This window comes from Benincasa hispida, chromosome 12, assembly GCF_009727055.1.
Source record: "Benincasa hispida cultivar B227 chromosome 12, ASM972705v1, whole genome shotgun sequence".
Classification (NCBI taxonomy): Eukaryota; Viridiplantae; Streptophyta; class Magnoliopsida; order Cucurbitales; family Cucurbitaceae; genus Benincasa; species Benincasa hispida.
Genome location: NC_052360.1, coordinates 1,893,953 through 1,903,356, shown reverse-complemented (window position 1 = coordinate 1,903,356; position 9,404 = coordinate 1,893,953). Strand labels below are relative to the sequence as shown.

General features: G+C 34.4%; 2 protein-coding genes across 2 annotated transcripts; one reads left to right on the top strand and one right to left on the bottom strand.

Moving 5' to 3' along the window:
* Nucleotides 1–282: 282 nt before the first annotated feature.
* LOC120068571 (50S ribosomal protein L11, chloroplastic) lies at nt 283–4,280 on the top strand. Its single transcript, XM_039020386.1, has 4 exons — nt 283–607; nt 701–873; nt 947–1,010; nt 3,875–4,280. Exons 1-4 carry the CDS (start codon nt 349–351, stop codon nt 4,081–4,083), a joined length of 705 nt encoding a protein of 234 aa, XP_038876314.1. The 5' UTR covers nt 283–348; the 3' UTR covers nt 4,084–4,280.
* A 1,604-nt stretch (nt 4,281–5,884) lies between these two features.
* LOC120068584 (protein DMR6-LIKE OXYGENASE 2-like) lies at nt 5,885–9,346 on the bottom strand. The gene is made up of 4 exons (XM_039020399.1): nt 9,011–9,346; nt 7,967–8,214; nt 6,877–7,198; nt 5,885–6,317 (listed from the first exon to the last, which is right to left on the bottom strand). The coding sequence occupies exons 1-4, from the start codon at nt 9,239–9,241 to the stop codon at nt 6,072–6,074; spliced, it is 1,047 nt and encodes a 348-aa protein (XP_038876327.1). The 5' UTR covers nt 9,242–9,346; the 3' UTR covers nt 5,885–6,071.
* Nucleotides 9,347–9,404: the final 58 nt, after the last annotated feature.

Below are 9,404 nucleotides of genomic sequence, written 5' to 3'. Positions count from 1 at the left end.
ATTATGCTTATCGTTTTGTGTTTTTTCTAGACATTCAGAGTTGGATACAGGATCTCTCTAAACCACTTAATTTGATACCATCTTAAATTACTAATTAACACAAAAACTTAGATTAATGGATGAAAGGTAAATTTAATCATATATATTCTAACATTTCTCCTTTCTCAAACAAATTACTTTTTTTTTTTTTTTTTTTTTTTTTTTTTTTTTTTTTTAAGGCGGGTAAAAAAATAATAATTTTCAAGTCACCCTACAAAACCCCAACTTAAAAAACAGAACCTTTTTATTTAATTTGCGAGGTTTATCCGAAAAAGTTGTGAGAGCTCTCTGTGTTTCCTTTGCTTATCTATGGCGTCTTCCCTCTCCACCTATCATCAACACCATCTTCTTTCTCCTTCATTTTCTTCCAAAATTACTGCTAATTCCAAGCCTCTTTCCTCTCCATTTCTCACTTCATCCTCTTCAGGGTTGTCTTCAAAGTTCAATTTCTCGCTTCGATTCCTCAGCAATGGCCAATCTTCCTCCCTCATCTCTCCCACTCCAAGGCGTCTCAGTGTTGTCTCAATGGCCCCTCCTAAAGCCAAGCCTGGTGGAAAATCCAAGAAGGGTAAATTTCTTATTCTGATAAACCCTTAATTTCCTTCAACATTATCCTTAATTGGGCTGCCATTTTATCTAATTTGCTTTTGGGGGTTTACAGTAATTGGGATGATAAAGCTTGCTCTTGAGGCCGGAAAGGCTACCCCAGCTCCTCCTGTAGGTCCTGCTCTTGGTTCCAAGGGTGTTAATATTATGGCGTTCTGTAAGGATTACAATGCCAAGACAGCCGATAAGGCCGGCTACGTTATTCCAGTCGAAATTACTGTATACGATGTGGGTTTGCCTTCTCTATGAATGCTCTGCCATGCTTTCCTTTGGCAATGTCTTAATTGTTTGATTGGAACAGGATAAAAGTTTTACTTTCGTGCTGAAGACTCCACCTGCTTCAGTTCTTCTTCTCAAGGCTGCTGGTATTTCCTTTTAAGTGTTTGATGCTCTTTTGGCTGCTCCATTATCATATTTTGTGTGTTTCTCTGCTGATATGTTTTATCCAATTTTTCCATTCCCTTGTTTGTGCCAATTTGGATGCCTTTCTGCAAACCCATTTGGCCTCTCCTGAGTAACTTTTTTGTTCTTTTTGATTTAATGTAAAGTTGGCCTTTTCTCCTTGGAAACTGTTTATTTCACTTTTGTTTACAAGGGTGTGGGTAGGAGAGGAGAATTAGTGAAGTTAGTTACTAAGTTTCTAATCAGATTCATAATTGGAACTCCTCCACTGAGATGTTGTAGAAGGATCAATATCTGGTTTATATTAAAATTTGATTTTTTTTCTTTACAAATTTTCACTTATATCCTTTTTTCTTTTTCCTTTGTGAAATCATTTTTAAAAATAATAACTTAGATTGGTGAAATATAGGAGAAGGCTTCAGGGCTTAGAGTGGATTTAGATGAAATTGTGGTGGCAGAGATCAATGTCTTTAATAAGCATGAATTTCAGGTCCGAGAAGGGAAGTGGCCCTTGAACTATCTTGATATTTGTTATAATTCTAGAAGTATTTTGTTTTCCATCCCTTAGTTGAAGAAATGAATGAGAAGATTAGGAAGAAGTCCTACATCTTCATGAGTTAGCTGCCTCACGCTTGGCCAGGCTAGCAGGGCTGTATTCTCTAATTCGCCCAAGTATTTGTTTTTTTGGTCCTCAAATTTCCAGGTTGCAAGGAAGGTGGATCAAATCCAAAGGGTTCTCTTTTGGAGGGCCTAAAGCAAAAAGTTGTTAGGCATCCAAATAGTGAAAATATACGAAACAAATATATTGCAATTTCAAAAAGAAACTACAACAGAAATTGGTAATTTGAGGTACTTGCACCCTCTTTCTTGAGATCTCTCTCAAGCCTAATTCACTCACCAAATGCCTGACTCCTTTCTTCCTCACTCCCGTCATTTATAACTAAACTCCATATAATAACCATCTCTTTGTCTAGTTACTAATCTAATATACCCTTAATATTCCTAATTGCATTTGTAACAGAAGTTCACTGGTATGTATATTTTATTCATTGGAACATAACTTTGTGGCGTATGGAGGAATGGGCATTTGCAATTGCAACAGTAACTGGGATGAATGTCGTTCTATTTACCTCATACCTGCAGATGTTTCCAGATGAGATAGAGCAACTCTGTGGCATATGGTGATCGCTGCTAAGTATGTTGTAGGCTCCTTTAGCTTCTGATTCATGAAAAACAACCAACTCAATCATGCAAGAGAAGTCCGTAGTTCTTAATAACCAAGCCAATAATCTAAATCCCTAGGAAAACTAGGATGGTGGTTGCCAGTTGGAATGTCAATAAGGTTAGCTTTTGGAATTACTCTGGAAGTAGGTACCTTTTAGGCTGCAGTGTAGTGAAGATAGTGGCACGAAAAAAGTTTGCTGAATATTTTGTGCAAGTTTCTCTTTTGGTCTGTCACTTTAGAAGCTAATGCCTCTATGCTTTTTGTTACCGGAAAAATTGGAAAGGATGTCCTATCTTAAAGAACTAAAGTTTTCTTTTGGGGTGGTATTTGGAGGATACTATTCATCTCCTCTCTTCATCAAATTACAGCTAACTACCCATCTCTCGTAGAGGTCATTGGTTGCTTTTGGACATGTTTTTAGGTGTCCTAATTTCAGGCCTTCATCTTTACTCAAAATCAAATACGGATCTGTTTTATGGCTTGATGCTACTATGACCATTTTTTGAGAATCTTGGTTGGAAAGGGATTGAAGAGTTTCACAACAGTAAGAAAGGGTACCACATAAGGTTTGGGATATCATTGTTCGTCTTACTTTTTAATGAGTGTAAGTTTTAAGGAATTCTATGACTCCATTATGCCGACCCCAATTTGATATCTTTTTGCAACTTCTTTGGCATAGGGGTTTCCTTACCTATATACTAATTCGTTTGAAGAAACTGTTTCTTGCAACAATAACAACAATAACAACAACAACAATAATAATAAAATAAAATAAAATAAATAGTCATTGGGCCATTTGATACTGAGATTGAATCAGATTGAATCACTATCAGCATGCAGCCAGAGATCCATTTAATCAACTTGATACATAATAAAATCTCGGTGAATTATTCAAGATTTGAGAAAAGCAAAGAGTACATCTCTTGATGAAAGTCATCAGAGACAGACTTTCATTGAAGAAAGGAAGGGAATACAGGAAAAAAAAAAGAGCACAGGGAAGGAAGAACCCTCTTTCAACAACTATTTGGAAAAACTCCTCAAATCTATGAGGATACAAAAGAAATTACAATGTGACAATAGCCTTTCAAGAGGGTCATCTCTCTGCCAAGTCCCACAATACACGATACCACCAAAATGATCCTCCATCCCAAAAGTCCCATCTCTCTCTATTTGTAACCCAGTCACCCCTATCTGATTTCTACGATGCCCTTACTAATATTCACAATATCTATTAGTACTCTCACTGTATGATCCTCTAGTTCAAGTTAGAAGGAACTGAATCATTCGTAGAGATTTGTATTTTGTAATATTGCTAATGAGTAAAAAATGGTTGTTATTATTATTATTATTTTTTAATTTTCTTATGATACAATACATGTTGACTATTATGAGAGTGAATTGATCATGTACAAAAATGATTACAGAACTTCCAATCTCAAAAATGCTATTCATTTAATAGCATCTATAGTAGCTAATTTACTGCACACCTAGGAGATTCACTTCAATTCGCATGCTCTTTTGATAGTATGCGGATGCTGAGAAGTTGTTTGCCCACACTGCCTGCCGTATTGCATTTTAACCTATATGAGCTGGTTCTTGCAGGAGTTGAAAAAGGATCAAAAGATCCAAAGGGAGAAAAAGTGGGAAAGGTAACTATTGAACAGTTGCGTGCAATTGCTGCAGAAAAGTTACCAGATTTGAATTGCACAACCATTGAATCTGCAATGAGAATCATAGCAGGTACGGCAGCCAATATGGGAATTGAGGTTGACCCTCCTGTTCTTGAACCTAAAAAGAAGCAACTTGTGTAGTCATTTGTGATAAATTGCTCTATTCTTTTCCCTTTTTTGTATGCTTTAATCTATTCGAGGTGTCTTACTTTAAGAAGATTTACAAATTCACAATCAAGTGATATGGTTCTTATGCTTGATCTCACGTGGCTCTTCTTTGTTTATCTTGAAGAGCATCTCATTTTGAGCCTTATGCAAAATGTTAGTTCTCAGCTGTCGCTTTTTTCTCTCGAATCAAGTTATTCGTCGATCTTTTTTATTTTCTTTTCATTTTGTTCACTTGGTTTTTCTGTCGAAATATGTCTGTAAAGGAGTCATCATGTTAGTGAAAAGTGTCATACTGAAAATGAGGCGATGCTATGCCAAGGAAAGGATGCATCATCTTTTGAAGTGATTTGACGTTCCGATTTCCTCAAAAAGATGGTCAGATAACCAATTCAATAAGAAAAAAGAAGAAATCGTGTCTATTTTTCGTTGGGAGTTCCAGGAAAGAATCGCCACATTCAGGGTGTTTATGGCAGAGTTAAACTGAGAAAAGGCAACATAGGGTAGGAATTGAGGCTGGTAGAATCTCATTAGCCAAGCATTTTGGTAAGTGGAAGTGGAGGAGTCGCCCACTAAATGCAAAAGTTAATGTGATAGCTTAAAGAATCATATTGATAGAATGTCCTAAAGTAGACTGGAAAGGTTGAAAATCTGATTCAAAGTTATTGTTATGTTGAGGATATGGGTATAGTAATAGTGTGTGTGTGAAATCTGTGGATACATGTTGCATATCTTCTTTTCCAAGTAGGATGAAGAGCTTTGCTTCTAGGATCACATCTTAGTTAGGTAAAAGCAGTGTTGTTCTCCGGGTTTGACTGCGGTCGAGACATGTTATCGTATCATGAGCATGAGCTTTCCATTGTGTACTCATTAGCGACATTTTGTCTTATTCAAGGGAATGGTTATTGACAATTACTAACATTGGGAAGTTCGAGTTCTTCATGGTTTTTCGTAACATTTGTGATCTAGTCTTTTAAGATCTTAGTTGATCTTTGTGAAGGTCACATTGGGTTGGAAGTGAGGATTTGAACCTCATCACTGCTTTAATCAATTTAGCTATGTTTATGTCTTTATTGACAAAATTTCATCGAGTGGAATGATATTAAGCTATTTCCAAGAATCTTAATCTCATAGCTATGAGTTTTCTATTCATTTTAAGAAGTTTGGCTTCATTCTCTCTTCTTTTTCTGTCTCTCATTTTTAATCTTTTTCTTTTTGTATATTGTTTATTAGAATAGTTTTTATATCACTTAAAGTTAATTGATATAAATGATGCTACATATTTAAATTAAATCAATAATTATTAATATTACACCACAATTATATTCTATTATAATAGAAATTTAATAATTTAAGATTTATATAGTAATTTTGAAATTGATAAAATCATTTTATCATGTTTAAAATTACTTTGAAATGTATTTTTAATAATTCATTTTTTTAAAAAAAATAATTTATGAAATTTTTAGTTTGGGAATGATTTTGTATGTTCTTTTTCTAATTATTGTCAAAATCATTTTCAAACATGTTTTTAATTCTTCAAAATTAATTTTGATATGAAAATTACATTTAAAAGTGTAAAATTATACATTAACTAATCTTAAGTAGTTGAAAGATGAAGTGATTTTGAACATGACAAATGGTTTTAAAAATTTTAAAATCACTCCCAAACATACATCTTCAACCTGACAAAATCATTAAGAGGGTGTTTGGCGTGTAGGGTTGAGTTGGGTTGAGTTAATAATTATTATAGAAGGAGAGTAATTGGGAGAGTTGATGCAAATAACGATGTGAGTTAACATGAATAACAAGGTAATAAGCATCTTTAATAATTGGTGAACCAAACGGTGGGTAGATTTTTTTTACCCACTCAACCCAATCCAACTTGAGGGCCAAAAACCCCATAACGGGAAAATTTTTGTAAATTTGAAATTAGCCTAATGACTCTGATCAATTGGACTAAATCATTCAACTCTAAACAAATCTAAGCATCTTCGAGTATCAAGTTCTCCACTCCAAAACGTCTTGTAATATTCAGAATAAGTAAAGTGTCTATAAACAGCTCGATGTTCGCTGTCAATAAGCTCCTTTGCTGGCCCGATCATTGCCTCCGGCGATGGACAATAAAATGTTGGTATTGAGATTCGCTCGGTTACATTGTTCACAACAGCCCGATGAAGCACGCTCTTGTATCTATCATTACTGAGCACCTACAACCAAAAAAATGTACTTAAAGATAATCGCTATTATCTCAAGCATCAATTTAGTTTCTAAACTTTACTTTATAACTACATGGACTAAATAATTTCGACAAATTGAAGTACTAATTTGCTTGAACTAAAGTTCAAAGAATGTATTTTTCTTAACCATAAGTACTTTTATCTCTGGTGAATTTAGATTTGGTATCTATGCAAATATATTTTTCATTTTGCATTGTTAAGGACGGTAGACCCTCTACATATTTCATAATGGTACGATATTGTTTATTTGAGTATATGAACTCTATTGGAGCTTTGTTTATTTCTTGTTTCACCAAAAAGACATGAATGAAGATGATTGTTCTCAAATTTATGTATCATATTCATGATTTTCCCTGCATCCATAGGAGGCTGTGGGTAACGACGGTGACAACAGATGGTTGTGGTAGTCATGGATATATATAATGATAATAAATCACCTCCGATTAGTGATTAACTGAAAACAAATGACATGAATAAATGCTACTAAACTGAAATCTATGCCCAGCAAAGTATAACGACGAGCTAATACCTGCATCTGGTCGCCGATGTTGACAATGAAGGTGTCAGGGATAGGATTGAGGGCGACCCAAGCGCCATCGTGGTAGACTTGGAGGCCGGGAATTTGGTCTTGGAGGAGGAGAGTGATGAGGTTGGGGTCAGTGTGGCAGGGCAAGCCATAGGTGAGCTCTGGCTGTGGACATGGAGGATAATAGTTCAAGGCCATATGTTGGCCATGGCTTCCAATTGAGTTGGCTATGGAGTCCTTTGGCAAGCCCAAGCTCTCAGAAATTGCCTCTAGTAGCTTTAAGGTCAATTGTCTCATACTAGTACAATACTCAGCTACTTCTTTTCTATAAATTACATTCACAAGTGAGATCAATATGATATAATACAAACAAATCAACAGGTGAGTTATTGAGTAGATTCAACTTTATTGTGGCTTCGCTCTACAACAACTTTCAACTCATTGATAAGATCAATTCTAAGTTGCTCGATTTCGAGTGAGTCCAGGTTATTAGCGTCGACCCGACTTCATTTCTTTGAAATTTGGGTTATTTATTGCAGTGAGTGACATGCTTATGTATTCAATAATAATCCACCTACACATCAACTTTTTGTTGATGTTTTATTTTGGAAGGATCTACTTGAGAAGTTCTAATATATTACGGGTAAAATTAAAAAAATTCATAATATTGAGGGCCAAATTTTAGAATTGCATACATATTCACTTACTATGTTGTGTATTTTGTCTTTCTAAAATAAAAGATGTTGTAAATTAAAGATTAATTTTTTGTACATATAATTAGCTCTTGAGATTATTCTTTGTTGCCAATCAATCAATCTCTCCACCCTAAATATTGTGTTAACTCCAAAAAAATTCTAAAGAAACCTTTGGGAAGTATTAGTTAAATTCTAAAGAAAACGCAAAAACAAAAATCACCAAAATGCTTATTCTTTTTGATAAATTTAGAAATATTCTAAAAATAAATGCATAGGCAGAGAATTCAAATCATACATCTTAGTCATTAACACATATATATGACACTTGGATACGTAATAGTAACTTACCATATTATTGAATATCAACCAGTTAATTTTTGGGGAAAAAAAAGTGTTACCTGAAGGATGGAGGGTTGGAAGGCCATTCATTGACATAAAGGTGAAGAGGGTAACAATGGAGTCTTAAGAAATCTCTCCAATTTGCCACCTTCTCTGTCTTCACATTGAAACTCGTCGACAGCCTCGTCTTCTTTGTCGGGTCATCGGAATAGCTTTTCAGTCTCTCGGCCTCCGGCATCCGGAAAAACTCCCTCGCTAAACTCATCATTCCATTGCTCATCTCCTCCGACACTCCATGGTTTTTCACCTGAAATACCAAACCCCACTTAATCTTATTATTCTAATACCACAAAACTTTTTGTCTCACGTTTATTTTTAGCTTAAATTATATTAAAATATCTCGTGATTTTTTTGGAGATATGTTTTAATTATATTTGCTCTTCAAGACTTTAAAAAGTTTTGTTTTATATGATCCGATCCACATTTGAATCTTCAACTATGTTCCAAAAAATTCCAACTTTCACATAGTTCCAAAAAAAAAAAGACATATATTTATCTTTTTCTATAAAAACAAAAGATGAAAATTATCATGATAGAAAAAAAATGGTATTATTTATAAATATATATTAAATTAAAATCGTTACTTTTTTTCAAAAGATATCACTAAAATAAATTTTATAATAAATATTCACACATTCTATATCACGTCAATTTACTTATGTTGTCAATAATGTCACTATTGTCTTTCGGTTTTTATTTTTTATACATGTATCGCATCGATTTTAATATTTTCTAAAGGAAGAAGACAAAAAAAAAATTAACAATAAATTTTTAAGGTTGAATATAATTCAAAAGTGCCATGTTTGCACTGTACTAAGAAAAGAAAAACATTAATTTATATCTCAAAATTTTAGAAAATTGTATTAATTAAAACTAAATTTAGACATTAGCATGCATCAATTCTAATTAATTTTAATGAATTCATTTATAATAATTTAGAGGTTGAAATTGGATAAAGGATACAAATTGACTTTTTTTTTCCTAAGTTATATAAAGTAATTAAAGGGGAAAAAGTAAGTAGCGGAATTTAAAGAATTGAGTACCAGAAAGAAACCGTCACGCTCACAGGCACGGCCAATTTGGTCAACGATATCGGAGCGAGAGGGGCCGTGGAGGCCATTAAGGTCAATGACGGAGAAAGAGTAGCCGTCCGATTGTTGGACGTCGGAGAAATTTGGACGGTCGGAGATGGGGCGTATGTACCTGGAAGGAACTTGTTGTACGGCGGCGGCGAGATCTGTGACAAGCAACTTATTGGTGTCGGAAGCAGACATGGCCGGCAGGAAATTTCACCAAAAAAAAAAGACAAGGTTTCTGGAAAAAAAAGGCTTATTTTAATTAACGGAGGAAAACGGAAATGCGTTGCTGCAATTTCGTTTACAACAAATCATTGCTTCTTATAGAACGGTATGTGGTGGCTGATTACATCATTCTGCT

Bases quoted from the DNA above. Each gene is read 5' to 3' on its own strand.
- LOC120068584 (XM_039020399.1), bottom strand. From the start codon at position 9,241: ATGTCTGCTTCCGACACCAATAAGTTGCTTGTCACAGATCTCGCCGCC. The intron at 8,215-9,010 runs GTACTCAATTCT...TTGGTATTTCAG, and splicing joins AGCGTGACGGTTTCTTTCTG to GTGAAAAACCATGGAGTGTC. The intron at 7,199-7,966 runs GTAACACTTTTT...TGTAATTTATAG, and splicing joins TCCAACCCTCCATCCTTCAG to AAAAGAAGTAGCTGAGTATT.
- LOC120068571 (XM_039020386.1), top strand. From the start codon at position 349: ATGGCGTCTTCCCTCTCCACCTATCATCAACACCATCTTCTTTCTCCT. The intron at 608-700 runs GTAAATTTCTTA...GGGGGTTTACAG, and splicing joins TGGTGGAAAATCCAAGAAGG to TAATTGGGATGATAAAGCTT. The intron at 874-946 runs GTGGGTTTGCCT...TGATTGGAACAG, and splicing joins TCGAAATTACTGTATACGAT to GATAAAAGTTTTACTTTCGT.